General features: G+C 35.1%; 3 protein-coding genes across 3 annotated transcripts; 1 reads left to right on the top strand and 2 right to left on the bottom strand.

Annotated features, from left to right (window-relative positions):
* Nucleotides 1–5,766: 5,766 nt before the first annotated feature.
* LOC114544253 lies at nt 5,767–8,373 on the top strand. Its single transcript, XM_028562933.1, has 4 exons — nt 5,767–5,790; nt 5,916–6,060; nt 6,454–6,519; nt 7,514–8,373. The coding sequence occupies exons 1-4, from the start codon at nt 5,782–5,784 to the stop codon at nt 8,293–8,295; spliced, it is 1,002 nt and encodes a 333-aa protein (XP_028418734.1). The 5' UTR covers nt 5,767–5,781; the 3' UTR covers nt 8,296–8,373.
* A 3,121-nt stretch (nt 8,374–11,494) lies between these two features.
* LOC114544252 lies at nt 11,495–15,173 on the bottom strand. The gene is made up of 14 exons (XM_028562932.1): nt 15,107–15,173; nt 14,814–14,898; nt 14,550–14,735; nt 14,320–14,465; nt 14,134–14,242; nt 13,890–13,973; nt 13,590–13,770; nt 13,389–13,478; nt 13,174–13,242; nt 13,020–13,089; nt 12,851–12,919; nt 12,624–12,775; nt 11,971–12,169; nt 11,495–11,864 (listed from the first exon to the last, which is right to left on the bottom strand). Exons 2-14 carry the CDS (start codon nt 14,871–14,873, stop codon nt 11,495–11,497), a joined length of 1,785 nt encoding a protein of 594 aa, XP_028418733.1. The 5' UTR covers nt 14,874–14,898; nt 15,107–15,173.
* A 288-nt stretch (nt 15,174–15,461) lies between these two features.
* LOC114544254 lies at nt 15,462–16,693 on the bottom strand. The gene is made up of 3 exons (XM_028562934.1): nt 16,034–16,693; nt 15,799–15,907; nt 15,462–15,688 (listed from the first exon to the last, which is right to left on the bottom strand). The coding sequence occupies exons 1-3, from the start codon at nt 16,520–16,522 to the stop codon at nt 15,462–15,464; spliced, it is 825 nt and encodes a 274-aa protein (XP_028418735.1). The 5' UTR covers nt 16,523–16,693.
* Nucleotides 16,694–17,211: the final 518 nt, after the last annotated feature.

Here is a 17,211-nt window from a genome sequence, read left to right as displayed (position 1 = left end):
TTCAGAATGCTTAAATAGGCATTAAAACCTTCATTTCGTCTGCATATGAAACGAAACTTGCGAATCTTTGCTCGGTTATTAAATGTTACTTAGTAAGAATGTAAAAATATTCTTGGTTGTTTGAAATAAATTGGTTGTTTGAAATTAGTATTCTTGGCAAGTGAATTGGCAACAAGCGTTTTTGATTGCCGGTTTTAAGTTAACAATGTTTCTTGCCAAGAATCCACAAAGACGCCTTCCTTGTTTTAAGAATACCAAAATTCTTAGTTAGAATACCAGCTAGAACATTTACTTGTTTTAAGAAACGGTTATTCTTGCTTAAAAAAAGTTTACTTATTCAAGTAAAATTCATTCTTGATAAGAATAATTTATCCCCTTTTACTTATTTTGAGCAAAATTTTGCTTAAAATAAGAATTTCTCAAGAACATTATTCTAGGTAAGAATTCTCGATTTCGCTGTGCATGTGCATGATTATATAAATACTGTATAACTGTTTGCCTCAGTGAAATTGAAAATTATTGCCGTGTGTGATCACTGATCAGTGTGATTGGGCGCAACCAGTATATCAACAAAACAACGTTTGCATAATTATAAATTAGACGAAACGGTAATTTTCGTAGTTCGGTTACTCTTTGCAATTAGAGTCAAATTGACTCCTTCGAAGAGTAACATTACCTTTTGGTAGAGTAACAAGACTCTATTGTAGAGTCGTTTTGACCCCAGTCGAAACTACCCTTAGAGTTGAAACAACTATATATATATATATATATATATATATATATATATTATATATATAATATATATAATATAAATATATATATATATATATATATACAGACTGTACTGAACAACTTTTGGTAAACAAACTTATGCGTATTTTGGTAAACAAACCCGCATTCGATAAACATTGCTAGAGACCAGACTGAAGTGCATCGACGCTGTTCTCGACAATCTGGGTGGTATGTTGCACCATCGAATTGACAATCGTTTGGGGTACCTTGCCTTCCTCTTTGACCTTGATTAAGCCCAATACATTTGATCGTTGATTACTCTCGACCTCGCAAACAAAGACGAAAAAATCATCGTCATCGTTTTTACCATTATAAACGTCAAGTTCATCTCCCTCGTTGTTGGCACGTGGATCTCGTTCAACAACTTCCTCTGCTTGAAGTACTTGACTATGCTTGTTGACAAAATGGTTTCGCAGAGAGAAATAGTTCGTGTACGTACGTGGACATTCATTAATGCCACATAGCGCATGGAAATCCCGATCACTCTTGTGAACCCGACCGAGATGATTGATCAACGAGCGAAGAGTTTGACATGTAAAGTTAATGCATAGGTTACAGTGATAGTGCATTCCGGACATCGTCGAAGCTATAGGAGTAATATTGGAGACGTATTTCAGTTCATGTACTACTCTACTTCAACTAACTGTGGGACTTGTTGACCTTAGATGTTCCCACATATATCTGCAGTAAGAACTTTGGGCGCAAAACACTGAGCTATATTATAATTCCTGGAGGACTGGTTCGTCATTTTTCGGTAACTTCGCCGCCATCTTTTCGAAGCAAAAAACATGGCGGACTTCACCTTTTGCGCAGTGCGCAGTGTTCCTCTGTGCTCATACCGTGTACTTGGTCGAGATGATTTGCTAACCTTGCTAAATTTATACTACCACAGCCAAATACAGGACAGTTCCTACGCGTGCGACGCATATTAAGATGATTGCTCAACAAATTCCTAATAATAATTGGCTCATTTTTTCGTGGGTCAGGTATTTTATTAGCCCCGTATTAGCCCCGGAAAAGTCCGGGCTTGTCAACGCAAACTCTTGCTTAAGGAAGACAAAGTCAAACGATCTAAACAAGAAAACAGTGTAGTGCCCGGACAATATGTTTAAAATATTTGTAAAATTGTTCTACTTTATTATATTGTTACAAGCGTTAATCCGTGTCTTAATTTATGCTCCAAGCATCGCGTTGTCCATAACACCAATATATATTTCCCTCTAAAAATGCATACATTTTTGCATTCGCCATACCCCCTTTTCCTCCCTTTGAGGAGCTTGGGCCTGAAATATCTCATTGAGCAGATGAGCATCTTTTCATGAACATTTATGAGCATATGCTCATAGGCCCGTTTGGGCCCTATGTGGCCTTATATGGCACTATTAGGCCCGATGGCCCGATTGCTGACTGCGCGTCCTAACCCGCGATTATGGAAAAATATTCCATTAAATATCTATGAGAGCAAGTAAAACAGGAAATCCAGGGAGAACAAGCCAACAGTGTACTAGCCAGTGTACTAGCTCGTTTTTACTCAAACAAGCCACCTATGCGAAACAAGAAATACGGTTACCATATGAACGTCAAAGAATCGCGGGAGTATAGGCGAACATTTGTGTTAAATAACTGTTGACATCACATATGTAAAGACTACATTAACATATGTCACCTTCCACGGGAAAACATACGTTTACTCTATTTCGTTCGTTCAAAAATATCGTTCGTTATCCGTTCGTTTGCCGTTCAAACGCTTCAAGCGTTCGTTGAAACGATTTTCGAGATCGTTCATCGTTCGAAATTGCCCGTTCGAACGCTTAGGAAAAATCGTTCGAAAATTGGTCCAAAAGCGTTCAACGGTTTGATTTACCGTTCGTTGAAACGTTTGCCGGAATTTCGTTCAATCGCATTGGATTTGGTTCAACATTCGATTAAACATTTGCAATGTTACAACTTTAGAGAAGAAGCGCAGAATGTGTTACACAGAAATACTCCCAGAAATGTATTCAGTTCCTTAGTAGAAGGCTTGTAAAGGAAGTAGTAGGGTTATATCATTTTAGCCTAATCGAATGCTTTTTTGCGCTTCATGTTCTGGTTTATGCTTAGCGTGCTCTTATTTCATTAGCGACAAATTTCACGTTATAAGCTTTCTTTTAAAAATTTATCGTTTTTGTGCTTCGGTAATGCACTGAATGGTTAGAATTTGTGTTTTAATATACTTCTGTAGCTTCCATAAAGCCAAAGTTCACCGCGCGCACAAACAACGTCGCAAGCCATATATTACAGCACACCCGTTCCGCGTGTTCTAAATCACATATATTGAGAATTCTAAGTTTTAGAACATCGGATATATGTGACATGGGATGATCATCTGAGCCATCTAACGCGTTCGCTGTTTGCTGTACTGGGAACGAGTTATTTTGTAAGCGCACAATTAGCATGCATATACGAGCGTGTATACATTCTCACGCGCATTCTTGCCCACTGTATATTGCGCTTACCTCTTGGACTCGTCAAAATTTCTAAATATTGCTGATGGCCACTAATTTTAGAAGCTACAACAATTTGACGGATGATCAAAAGATCATTCTTAGGGCGTTTTATGACAATGGAATGAACACGACGGCAAAACATATGCAGGAAATAATACTGAGAGCTGCTGAACAAGCTGGGGCAACCTACGACCAAGTAAAGGTATGTACTTCCAAAATACCTTAAAATATATAAATATAGGATGCCTTGTATTGATTGGAACTTGACATGAAGTTCAAAGTATGTATATGAGCCAAAATTGTTATTAGACATTTGCGATTTTGACGTCTAAATAAATAATTTGCATTTTCAAAATGGCGACTGAAAGTTTATAAACTAATAAAGGCTTTATAAAGTTTATAAGGACTGTCACTGTTGTCAGTATTATGTGAACCAAGAGTCAGATACTTTATCTTTGGCGTTTTTAAATTTCCGAGTATTATACATATAGTACCACCTGGGTAGGTGTAAAGTTGTAAACTGTATTTCACAGTTGATACTGAAATTTTGTGTAGAAATGGATTGGAAATGAAAAAAGGAAGAGAAAGCTAGGTGAAAGTAGGACAGAAGAAAACAAGCATGAAGATTCAGATGACAATGTACTAAGAATAGGTCCTCCACTTAAAAGAGTAGCATCTGGCTACAACATATTTTCATCAAGCATGCTAAGTTCAGGTAAATATTAAATGCTTCCTTATCATCAGCAAAAATGTCATATACCCTTATCCATCCTTTATTTAACGCTCCTCCAGCAGTTTCTGCCCTCTAGCAACCCTCCCCTCACAGGCCTCAAAATAATGTTGGTCGTTATTCCATTATGTCTGATTAACTATGTATAAAAGTTACCAGTCGTGAATGCTTTGATAATGCTTTGATCAACTGTTAACATTTTTAAGTTATTACAAAATACTGTTGTTATAAAATTCAAATTACTGTTGTTATAAATAACAGCTTGTTGCTTTTTGTTAAATGTCATTAATTGCATTATTGTAGGTACCCAGCTAGTCTAATACATCTTATATATGAAAAATATTGTTTCTACTACATAGCTTTTTAATCAATTTTTTTGCTTTTTTACTCTGATCACAAGTATGTCCAGTAAGTGAGTGAATCTGCCAGTGAACCTGCAAAATTTTATCTGTCAATAAACAGTGACTGGTGCCTATTTTTTGGGCCTGCCCTCTCAGAAACCATCAGAAAGATATAAGCCTTAAAGCCCTACAGTACAACATCTACCAGTATTTACCAGTGAAATCTAAGAGTGTCTTATCCAGACCAGAAGTTACAAAGACAGTTGTATAGTACTAAAATCATTCATGCTATTATGATGTTTACAATGAAGAAATGCAGTTTAAAATCACTTGCACTTGATTGAATCACTAGTACAAATTATTAGAGCCTTCAGTTACAAAAGGTTTCTGATTTGACTTGTGCATGTTCACACTTTGCATCAAATGTTTGTGGAAAGTGATTGAAAATTGGCTGTTCTGTAAATCACTATCCTTGGCTCAATTACAAAAATTCATGTTATATTGCAATTTGTTCTGTATTGCATTCTTTCACTGTTGCCTGATATGAAAAATATCTTTCTGACTTTCAAATTCCAGAAAGGACTCTTCAAATTCCTCTAATGGTTTTGGTAACACATAGCCCCACACTTTAGATATAGTAGGTAGTTAAGGTATGTAATATAGGCCCCTGGGGGCTAAATTGAGAAAATATGGTACCTTGAAATATAGAATGATTCTTGAATAAATGTCATAAATGTTATTTATTATTCAGCAGAACAAGAACCATATGTGCATATTCCTACTCATAGTTTTCTGTGACTTTGTCTGCAATTTTTCATTAACCCCTGGAGGGGACATGGAGGCTTAAACATTTACAGCTTTTTGCAATCAGTTGGAGTACCTTCCTCAACGATTCTCAAACTTTTAATGTTCGGCTAGAATTTGAACCCATGCCACTGGCTTTTGTATAAACAAATTATACACTCCATCACATAAAAAATATGACAAATTTCCTGGAATAACAAGACTAGTATATGCCAAAGTTCAAACACTTTTATTTAATATGATACTCACAGAACATAATTTTATTTGTTATTGAGTTTTGCTTACCAAAATTTAGCAGTCAACTGGCTGTTTTATCTGCCATACAAGGAGTCAGGCTGCAATTCTAAGTATAATCTGTTTTATACCTCTAATTTATGTATGTGTCCCCTGCATCTGTTTAAAATAACAATGAAGTTAATGTATATGTTTAACTGCATTATGTTATAGACTTGTGCAAGGCTATTGATTCAAAATCGGAGAAAATGAGATTTGTTTCGTCACAATGGCAAGCTCTTAGTGCTGAAGAAAAGAATGATTGGAAGAGCAAAGCCAAGCAGGTTGACAGAATACGTCCACTAGAACTGGGAGAAGACGAAAGACGAAAACAGCCAAGACAAAAAAAAATCTCATGAAAGAGGTATGTAAAGTAGATGAAGAATAAGGAATATGGTCAATTAATTCACTGCTTGCATTGCTTCTCAAGATGGTGAGGAGACCCAAGTGGTAAATTTCAATTCAATTTATGAAGACTTTTTTTTAAAGATTTCTTATCTGGAAAACCTGGGATGCGAGGTGGCTGTTGTGATGATAGAACCAAGTGGGAACATCAATCAGCATGGTTCAAACAAAGGTGTTCAGTTTCTCATGCAAAACGAAGCAGTGGCAATAAAGTTCATGGAATTCTTTGGTAATTTATTAAAATGTACTGTAGATTAATTTAGCTTATGCCTATCAGACAATAGTGACTCCAAACAAAATAGGCGTTTTACCAATTCAGAAATTCAATTTTATACATAATAATCAATTTTCAATTTTATTAAAATGTTGAAACATTCAAATTCCTACTTTATTAAAAGTTGACATGTAGAAGCCCAGTAATATACGGTAATTTACGGTAATTTATTAAGTTTGTACCTTACAATTTTAAATACAATGCAATGGAGCATTTGGAAAATTGATTGACTATATTACCTGGAGTTTCCAGTGTGTTTTGTTTGTACTACTTTTGTTGATACTGTATTGTTGGTGTCATAGTTGTTGTAGTGTACATGTAGTAAAGTAGTCAACATTAATTCCACAGATCGCCCGGCGGAAGACAAACAACATACCCGTGCCGATGTCCAGAATCTGTTCAACGAGAAATATAGTAAGTGTTTTGTATAAACCACACTTATTTCCAAAATAATGATCGCTTGTGTGAGAGAGGATTGCCTACACGTGTGTACTGCTTGTAGATTGATATCTTACCATGGCTTTTAATTATTTATTTTGTATTGATGAACTAAAATATAGCTAATTTATAATTTATATGTTTAAGGGACTTTTGTTTGGTCATAATGGAGTAGTAATACAATCATTGACAAAAATATTGTGACGAGCCGTCGCCCCCCCCCCCCTCCCTCAACCACACCCTTCCCACACACCTCCCTCACCAACACTTCCAAATCAATGTTGCCTGGATGAAAATGCTAGAGTATATCGCAGGCAAGATGCGCTAAGGCTTCAACATAACAATTCAACATTGATTTGGGGGAGGGGGGTTATTTGAGCAGCAATACTGTCGGCAAAGTTATTTTATATACTGTAAATTACAAGCACTTTTGTTGAACATTACAGCGAAATTTTTCAATGATTGTACATTATATTGTGATGATTTCTTTCACTGCAAAATAACTCACACACTTTGAATTTACATCACATGAACTATCCAATGGTTGAAAGTACATTGGTAGAATTGGTATTATTAATATCCATTATATGGAATGATTGCGGTACAATAACAAGACATTAGTTACATAATTGGAAGTAGAAAGAAACTATGGAAGAATTAAATAAACTAGAAATAAAAACTATACAAAATATTATTTTAAGGAAAACTGTAAACAATCGATTTGAAGTTCTAGGCCTATTTGACTTTGGTAGTTTCTGAACTTTTTACACTTTTAATAACTTTATATAATGATAGATTAATATTTTTTAATTGTAAAAATAGCCTTTTGTAAATTTATGATGTAATTTAACCTGTCGGTTACATTATACAGGTAAATCTGTCAGGTACATACATGTACATCATCAACTTGTTAACAGATTGCAATAATCGGAAAGACTTACAAAACCTTCCGTCTCTTATTTTACTTTAGGTGAAGCATGTGGGATTCCTGGCAGTAGAGTTCCTTACAAAAAAGGTGGTTTTACAGTTACTGGACTGCCTGAAGGAATTATTTTTAAGAAGCCGCTCAATTATGGAAGTGATCAGATAAAGAAAGTAATGATGAATGCGGAAGAAATTATCTTTCACATCACACGAGAACGAAACATAAACGATTCAAAACTAACCCATGACCCACTGGCTAGTACATCTGTACCATCAGACATTCAGAACTTGCTTTCTAAAATTATTGAGAAGGAACTGATACCTGAAGTCGTTTCTGGCAAGTATTCAATAGAAGAAAAAGATTTGGAGGTTAAGGATTTGCAAATTACCGAACAAGAATTTCAACATCTCACTACCAGGTTTCGAAAGTACTTCACTGAAGATGGCTGGAATTCCCTGAAAGGAAACTATGAAAGTGCTTGTAACCATGAGGGTTACATAATACCAGTCTATACCGAGTCGGATAAACCGTACTGGCTGTTCTATTATCCTGGAAAAATATCCAATTTGCTAAGTCTGGAACCAAATGCCGAAGTTTGGGGCTACTGGTTGAATCAGACAAAAGAGCAATGGCAGTATGAGTTAATATTTTCAAATAAGAAAATGTCAATCAATGCCATTAACATCATTAGCGTCCAAGAAAATGGTTCATCTGAACCAATTCTTCTCAGACGAAAGATCGTTCTAAAGAGAAGGAGTCAAGTTGTTGTGTGCCAATCATTCCATGATAGAGTCATTGCGTGTTTGGAAAATTATGGATATGTGTGAATAAGTTTTAATAGTTATTGTTGCATTGAAACTATATCTGACTGCGTTCATTCACTCTATTAAAGGCTTATTACGTTACATTTGCATTTGTGTTTGTAATGATTCGTCAACGCACCTTGACCTTGTCATCATCAGTCATCTGGACACATGCATAATGACATGCATTTAATTAAAAGTTCACCTGCAATAGAGCGTATTTTTGAAATGTGAAGTCATCAAATTATTTTGCCTTATCTATTTGAAAGCTGTTACCTCAAAAAGTTTCCGACAAAAATTCTATCACATTGCCCGCTATTTCTTTCGGCTGCTAGAATGTATTAATTTATGTGCAAACCGGACCAAACCAACAACTGCAGTCTAATGAATCCTGGTAGTCGCATTTTCCGTTACCAACTATGAAAGGTGTACATGCATGGTTTGAAAAGGCCCCTTTAGTTTCAAATTAGAACAGATCTCATGTTACACTACGATGTTTATATCCATCTAAAATAGGTTCTTACCCAGGAACTGCCCGCCTGTATTCTAAAAGCTCACTAACACTCAAACTCATTGAGTGGGAGATCTTAATCTTCTCATAACGTTTCAATGGCGGTATTTCCAGCCGAACAGGGGCTTGATTTTCAGTGATTTACCTTATATCTTTCCATCTGTTCAGAAAAAAACTTTCTCATTGATCAGCATTAACGAAATTTATATGTCACACTCGATGAGTATGAGTGTGAGTGAGCTTTTTGAATACAGGCGTAAGTCTCTTCTAGTTCACGTCCAATCATCATGAATTTCTCAATAACTCACAGTTCTTTGCTTTAGTTCTCTATTTGTGCAAAACCATCTCATAATGATGTTCAATTACTGTAGAGAGTTAAAATTTCAGATCAATTGAGAGATTGGAAGTGTACGATGAAAAAATAGGCTTAGCTTTTCTAACTTAGGTGTAATTATAAGGTGTCAGAGCAGATCATGCGTAATTGAATTCAAACTTCACGAAGGAATTACTGCTTGAAACTTTGCACAACTATTTGTATCACAAAAATTCTACACAGTTAAAATTTCAGCTCAATTGAGCGATTGGAAGTAGGCGATGAAAGAATAGGCTCAGCTTTTCTAACTTAGGGGTGTAATTAATATAGGGTGTCAGAGCAGATCATGCGTGCTTGAATTCTAACTTCACGAAGGAATTACTGCTTGAAACTTTGCACAATTATTCGTATCACAAAAAATTCTGCACAGTTAAAATTTCAGCTCAATTGAGAGAATGGAAGTGCGCGATGAAAGAATAGGCTCAGCTTTTCTAACTTAGGGGTGTAATTAATATAGGGTGTCAGAGCAGATCATGCGTGATTGAATTCAAACTTCACGAAGGAATTACTGCTTGAAACTTTGCACAATTATTCGTATCACAAAAGATGATACACAGTTAAAATTTCAGATCAATTGAGAGATTGGAAGTGTACGATGAAAAAATAGGCTTAGCTTTTCTAACTTAAGTGTAATTATAGGGTGTCAGAGCAGATCATGCGTGATTGAATTCAAACTTCACGAAGGAATTACTGCTTGAAACTTTGCACAACTATTTGTATCACAAAAAATTCTGCACAGTTAAAATTTCAGCTCAATTGAGAGAATGGAAGTGCGCGATGAAAGAATAGGCTCAGCTTTTCTAACTTAGGGGTGTAATTAATATAGGGTGTCAGAGCAGATCATGCGTGCTTGAATTATAACTTCACGAAGGAATTACTGTTTGAAACTTTGCACAATTATTCGTATCACAGAAGATGATACACAGTTAAAATTTCAGATCAATTGAGAGATTGGAAGTGTACGATGAAAAAATAGGCTTAGCTTTTCTAACTTAAGTGTAATTATAGGGTGTCAGAGCAGATCATGCGTGATTGAATTCAAACTTCACGAAGGAATTACTGCTTGAAACTTTGCACAACTATTTGTATCACAAAAAATTCTGACAGTTAAAATTTCAGCTCAATTGAGAGAATGGAAGTGCGCGATGAAAGAATAGGCTCAGCTTTTCTAACTTAGGGGTGTAATTAATATAGGGTGTCAGAGCAGATCATGCGTGCTTGAATTATAACTTCACGAAGGAATTACTGCTTGAAACTTTGCACAACTATTTGTATCACAAAAAATTATACACAGTTAAAATTTCAGATCAATTGAGAGAATGGAAGTGCGCGATGAAAAAAATAGGCTTAGCTTTTCTAACTTAGGTGCAATTATAGGGTGTCAGAGCAGATCATGCGTGATTGAACTCAAACTTCACGAAGTAATTATTGTTTGAAACTTTGCACATCTATTCTTATCACCAAAAATGATACACAGTTGAATCAACATAAATATTACTTCAAAATTATAATAACTTGTAGGTACCCACGTAAGTATTAAATACTGCAAAGCTTTCGGTCCGTTAACCCGGACCTTCATCAGTGCAATTACTTGAATACACGTTTGCGCGTCACTTAAATATCAGTTAGTCGTGATTAGTTTGCTCGCGCTATTAATTAAACGGTTTCATTTAATTAAGTTCTAATTAATGCGCGCGCCCTAGACAAGTATTTGACGGTTAACGGACCGAAAGCTTTGCAGTATTTAATACTTACGTGGTGTACCTACAAGTTATTATAATTACTAAAGTCGCCATGCAATCATACAAGAAAATTATTACTTCAAATTTCTTAATTAATTTAACTTGTAGGTACCCCACGTAAGTATTTAACACTGCATTAAACTTGCTGTATTTTAAAAATACTTAGGTGGTGCACTTACACAAGCTAATTTAATTATTGATGTCACCAAGCAAACATACAAGAATATTATTCAAATTTCTTATTTAAAAAAACAACAGAGCTATATTCACCAACAAGAGACTATCACTTCAAACACAGTGAATTTTGAGCAATGAGGATGCAGGAAAAATCAATAGTCACCTGGAAATTTATACTAAAGCGTAATATGCGAGGGACAAATTATTTCAATTGTTTTAATAATTTAATTTAATATTTGTTGTTATATAATTTTTAATTTTTCTTTTAATAAATTAAAACATGCATGTTTCCACACATTAGACGGAGACTATGCTTGTGCACTAAAAATAAATCAGATTGTATAGACAAGATATATAATTAAAAAACCTATTATGTACATCAAACATCATGCAAAATGATACAGAGAGCTTTGCATTTATTTAGAAATCCATTTCAGATTCATCTTCAACCTCGTCATCTGAACTGTCTAAAATTGACAATATCTCATCGTCCTGTTCTTCACTCTGTTCCCTTTGGTCATCTAGTTGATCCAAGTTCTCGAAAACGTGTTTGGTAGAGGGCATGGTGCTTTCATGACTCCATTCGATTTTTGGAATGGACGATGATACATTATCTGGTAGGTGATTGCCAAACGTTGCACCAAGAACAATTAGTTTGTTTTCCTCTTCCAGAATCTTTCTTTGAAGTATGCACCGAATTCCTCGAATGAGTACGGTTGATGACGAGTCATTGTTGTCCTTCAGCCATTCTAAAAAACTTGACTTTTGGGTTTGGTGATACGTAACAAGCCTACACATTTCAGTTTTCAAATAACTTGTTTCCTCCTTGCATCTTTCGATGAAATTATGCAAATCTATTGCGCTTTTCTTCACAGAATATGGAACTTGATCCTCACTTCAAAGTGCTTTCTCTGAAATCCTTATATAGGTCGGATTCTGGATCTTTTACCTTGTCAAACTCTAGCTCTTCTGGCAACCCAGTTACATTGTCTTTCCAAGCAGCAAGGCTAGCGTTGTACTTTTCAACAACTACTTTAGCAGAATTCGTCCTTTGTGTTATCTGCTTAGAAACTTTCTCTGCAATTGCTTGGCCGTCTATTAATCGATAAAAAAACACAAACGAATGAGTCATGTCAAACTTAGAGTGGGAATTCCCATTTTAAATTAAAGCTCATCATTACAAATGAAAGTAATGTCGATTCATAGGATACGGCACACCGTGAATAAACATGTTGAAAACTTAAAACAGTTTTACCATTGCAGTATTAGCATACGAACTTCAACTTCCATTATAACATATGACTACTAAAGGGGTCGTACGCGTCTACGCGACGCAAGCCTTTTTAATGTTTACATTATTTTGTTTTGCCTTCATTTTGAATAAAAGGCAGTTTATATTGAATCACTAGTCCGCTTAATTGATAATTATATGGTGCCAACCTAAACTAAACAACCAAGCATAATTCTTGGATCATCAAACGATCACAATTTGAGTTATAGCAAAAAAAAATACCTGCATATTTTCGCTTCAAATTTAATAAGAACATACGTTCGACTGCAAGTGAGTATAATTTTTCTAATGCTTGGTTTCGCCTATCCCGAAGAACAGACAATGCTGCCACGTTGAATTTCTCCTCGCCCATTCTCCATCTTGGGTGAACCTTGTAGCTTTTTTCAATTCCCATGACAATTTTTAAAATCCTGAAGTTACATAAAGGTATATATGACTTTTAACACCAAAAACAATTCTATTCGGTCGCTAGTTCCAATACTTACGCTTTCTTCCTCTTTACAAGCTCGTTTATGGTTTCATGATTTTCAGCTTCTGTTGAAGCAATGCCTTGTCTGTAGCATACCATTATAAGTATTAGAAAATATTTTGTTAATTAAAAATAAATGAACAATCAGCCAGGAAATGCACAAAATATATCATTATCAGTCTAACCTCAGTTCCTGCAAGAAAACTAAGTTCTGTACGTATTTAGCCTCCCACGACATGGGCGATGGTTTTCTCTCTACAACATCAACAGTTTATGATAATATTACACGTCTTGTTACAAATGAACACGGTATTTCCTTACGTTATAATTGGTACATACTGCCTCTCATTAACAACATATTCTCTTCTGCTTTCATCCAAGAGTTAATTACATCAGTACCATAGGAAACTGAAATTGAAAGACTTTTCTATTATAACGTAATTCGACCTATGACAGCACTATGATACTAACACTTACATTGAAATTTTCCGCATATACAAAAGCCTCATCCAATAACTGTTTAATACTATCAAATGTTAGATAAGATGTTCTACCTTTTAAATCTGAAAAGATCTCCTCCAACTGTACTACTGAGTTTTCCATTAGTTTCTTTGTTTTTTGCATTTTAGACAACAATGCCGGACCTGTGGGGAAAAATCAAGCATTGAATTACAAATATATAGTCGCAAAAAAATTACCAATACTGTAATGATATTGGTGGCATAAATCCACCAAGGCAGAAATATTCAACTAGCCAAACTGTAGAAGACGATGTCTTGCATGGTGAAGAAGCGCATCTGTTAATACGTCAACCCTTCGACCAGCTGTCATTTCCTTTGTCATTGATGAAAATCCTCTGAGGTAAGACCAAAGTCTTTCAATTCCTTCACCGTCAGTAAGGCCAAATCCCTCCTTTCTTCTAGGACCAAAAGCAACCTACATTTCGGGACAATTCTGAGATAAATAACAACATGCGACATACTGCATTACTGCACCTAAGAATGACAATTAAATTTTTGATAACAAAACCGACAACTTCTAAACCATATATTGACCTGGCAAGAAGATTTATGTCCATATGCATGGAAAACAGGAATTGCCAAGTCAATGCGTCCAAGAATGGTATGCTCTTCGTTTTTCTATCAAAAATAAAATATATATGCAAATGGATATTGAAATTCATATATAATAAATATTCAATACATGTAAAATTGCACATGAGATTACATCTCCAAATGACAGAACTTTACTTCTTCTTAGAATTTAAACTGTAATCAGGCAGCTATGCCTATACCTTACCTTTAGGTGGGCAGACAAAGTACATGCAATGTCATACATTATTTTAACATCAGTATCCTCATCATAATGACACAGAAGCTTTTTAACCTCATACACTGAATATGCTATCCTAAAATATACAGTATGTTGCACTAAATTACTATCAACATGTACACTTGCACTTTAATTTGATGACTGTTTGCTCACCTTTCTCCATGTTTGATACTCATAAATCCCCTTGGGTATTCATGTCTGCATACTCTACCAAACACTCCCTTCTCGTCAAAAAGCTTATTTCTTCCTTTGGATCGTAACATGTTACTAACCTCACCAGATTTAAATTCATTGCAATCCTAGGAAAAACAGTGGATTCTTCTATAAAATGATAATATTCAACAAAACTACTTTTTACAGTACAATCACCAGTAACCACTTACAGTAGGGGCTTGCTTTGCCTTCTTTGAGTTGTCATCAACAAAGCTATCGACATCATCCTGATTGGCAAAAAATGTACCATTGTGTCTGGCAGGTAAAAGATTCGCACCAGCAGACTTTTTTCTCACAAGCCCAAAACATCCATCCATGCACTCAATGGCAACATTCTTGTCAGTATCAGTTTCACTCTACAAAATTATCACAATATGTTAAATACAAAAAGGAGAATGTGACATAAAAGAAAAAATACCTGTGGAGTTCTATACCTGCAAAGGACATAACGGGCAAACATTGTCAGGTTTTTGTTGCAAGACAAATTGTTTCATTGTTTTGAACAAATGTTGGTGATATCTACATAAATAAAATATTATTGTTGGTATTGTAAATATATATATATATATATATAATATATATATATATATATATATTATATATAATATATATATATATATATAGAATTGAAGTTTAAAATTTATCATAAAAAGTTGCAAAAACAATAAAATAAAATATTTGACAAGAACAGTACTGTGTCATGCAGTTAACCAAAATACGCCCCTACCTAAATTCATCAAAAGAATCATCATTCAATATTTTATAGAGATTCTTAACCTTAGAAAACCAAAAAAATATATAATGTATGAATAAATTTATTTATCTATGGTATATAATTAAAGTGTACCATATATGACATAACATTGATTATTTTATAACACAAAAGAAATCTTTAATATGTTTCACATGTATATATAACTTATTTTCTAGTTTCTCACTTCATTTCATGGTTTGCTAACGAGACATTCCAATTTGTGTGATATGTAAATAAGTGTATATTTGCACGTCCACTAATTATGAAATTTTAAACTTCGCTCGGAACATGAGTATCTGCACTCTGTAGACTTTATAGTTACTGTATACTAGTTAGCTGGCAACCAAACTAACATCATAATTAGTAGGCAAATATAATTTAATGTCTTATATATCAAACAAATTGAAATATCTCTTGTCTCAGCAAGTGTAACCAACTTAAAATGAAATGCAACCTGAGGTCTAACAGCTGATCCTGGCCATAATTGGAACTTTACAAGTGTAACTGCAGCATCTTCACAGTTACAAAAGTTGATCCATTTCAAGTGTTGATGCCCTAATAAAAATGCACCAAAGGAGAAACTTACAGAACTTTTCTCACAATTATTTTAGGACTGAAAACAAACTTGAATACAGTTATCAAATCCACAGTACCAATAAACCCACCTTTTTCATCAATACAAATAATGTTTTGTGCTTGTGCAGTTGGACAATTTCTTTGGTGATCAAGAGTCAAAACACCATGATTAACAAATAAAGGAACAAAACAACCATCCTGAGAAAATAAGCAACATTAATTTTTAAACAGTTGGGTCTGGGGTAGGGTCAGTTCTGAATATGTAATATACATATAAAAGATATTGAAATATGTTATATTTTACGCCAAAAACATCACACGCACCTTGAAAATTTCAAGTAGGTGAAAGACGTTGCGTTGTTCGTGGATAGTTTTCGCGCAGTTGATGCAAAACAACTGTCTAGGACCACAATCCACGCAGCGACAAACAGCGAAGTTGTTATGGCACTCGATGCACATTATACTTTCGTCACAAAAAGCTTCTTCCTCAATGCGTGCTTGCAAAAGAGACCCCCTCACATCTTCCCAACTGTGATACTCTTTCACCCGGCGCAAGTGATATCGTGAAAGACTAGAAAAAGCTTGGTCATCACTTTCATGGCTGCTATTTATATCGTCGATATTTGAACCATCAACATGTTCTTCTTCCATTCCCGTTGTGAAAGACTTCTGCTTACTCGAACTTGACTCCTGAGAAATCTTGCAATAGTTCTTTGAATTTAAACGCACATGTCTTGTAGTTTTTTTTCCCTTTGTTGACTGCGTATTAACGCGAATTTTGCATGCCTTAAAACGCTTGCAAGAATCCGCCATTTTGGCGAACTTCTATTTAGAATTTATAATACGCAATAATAACAAATAGCTCGTTCCCAGTACAGCAAACAGCGAACGTGTTAGATGGCTCAGATGATCATCCCATGTCACATATATCCGATGTTCTAAAACTTAGAATTCTCATTATATGTGATTTAGAACACGCGGAACGGGTGTCATAGTAGGCCTAAGTGAAAACAGTCGTCTCTGTATCAAACAATTATTCAAATTCAGTTTTAAATTACAAATATACTGTACGCATTTATCCGCATATACTGTACTCCAATCGTCTGTTGGTCGGTGTTCGACAATTTATCTGACTAAATATGATTTCGGACAGATATTGAATGAGCGTCCCACGTGCAAGAAGCCATTCAATGCCGTTTAGTGAGCGAGCCATGCAGAGCTAGCAAGAGGGAAGATATTTCTCATGCGTATATGCACGGAAGAAAAATTGAACTTTTTAAAGTTATTCAGTAGTTTTCTCTTTGATATAGCGATAAAGAAATGCACAATTGTGAACCAGTGGCCTACTGGTCGGTATTCGACAATTTATTTAAATAAATATGATTTCGGACACATAATGAATGAGCGACTCGCATGCATGAAGCCATTCAATGATGTTTTCGCGAGCGAGCCATGCACCCCTAGCAAGAGGGGGAGATATTTCTCATGCAAACGACAGATGA

The sequence above is a fragment of the Dendronephthya gigantea genome, unplaced genomic scaffold (assembly GCF_004324835.1).
Source record: "Dendronephthya gigantea isolate DGI-Jeju-01 unplaced genomic scaffold, DenGig_1.0 000702F, whole genome shotgun sequence".
Lineage (NCBI taxonomy): Eukaryota > Metazoa > Cnidaria > Anthozoa > Malacalcyonacea > Nephtheidae > Dendronephthya > Dendronephthya gigantea.
Note: the sequence above shows the minus strand (reverse complement) of the source record. Positions and strands in the feature narration are given on the sequence as shown.

What these genes read in the sequence shown, in the direction of transcription:
- LOC114544253 (XM_028562933.1), top strand. An exon ending in AAAGTTCATGGAATTCTTTG is followed by an intron (nt 6,061 to 6,453) that starts GTAATTTATTAA and finishes TTAATTCCACAG; the next exon opens with ATCGCCCGGCGGAAGACAAA. An exon ending in TCTGTTCAACGAGAAATATA is followed by an intron (nt 6,520 to 7,513) that starts GTAAGTGTTTTG and finishes ATTTTACTTTAG; the next exon opens with GTGAAGCATGTGGGATTCCT.
- LOC114544254 (XM_028562934.1), bottom strand. Translation starts at nt 16,522, where the DNA reads ATGGCGGATTCTTGCAAGCGTTTTAAGGCATGCAAAATTCGCGTTAAT. An exon ending in ACCTACTTGAAATTTTCAAG is followed by an intron (nt 15,908 to 16,033) that starts GTGCGTGTGATG and finishes TTATTTTCTCAG; the next exon opens with GATGGTTGTTTTGTTCCTTT. An exon ending in TATTTGTATTGATGAAAAAG is followed by an intron (nt 15,689 to 15,798) that starts GTGGGTTTATTG and finishes CATTTTTATTAG; the next exon opens with GGCATCAACACTTGAAATGG.
- LOC114544252 (XM_028562932.1), bottom strand. Translation starts at nt 14,873, where the DNA reads ATGAAACAATTTGTCTTGCAACAAAAACCTGACAATGTTTGCCCGTTA. An exon ending in GATCTTTTCAGATTTAAAAG is followed by an intron (nt 13,243 to 13,388) that starts GTAGAACATCTT and finishes TTTCAATTTCAG; the next exon opens with TTTCCTATGGTACTGATGTA. An exon ending in TATGTTGTTAATGAGAGGCA is followed by an intron (nt 13,090 to 13,173) that starts GTATGTACCAAT and finishes TTGATGTTGTAG; the next exon opens with AGAGAAAACCATCGCCCATG.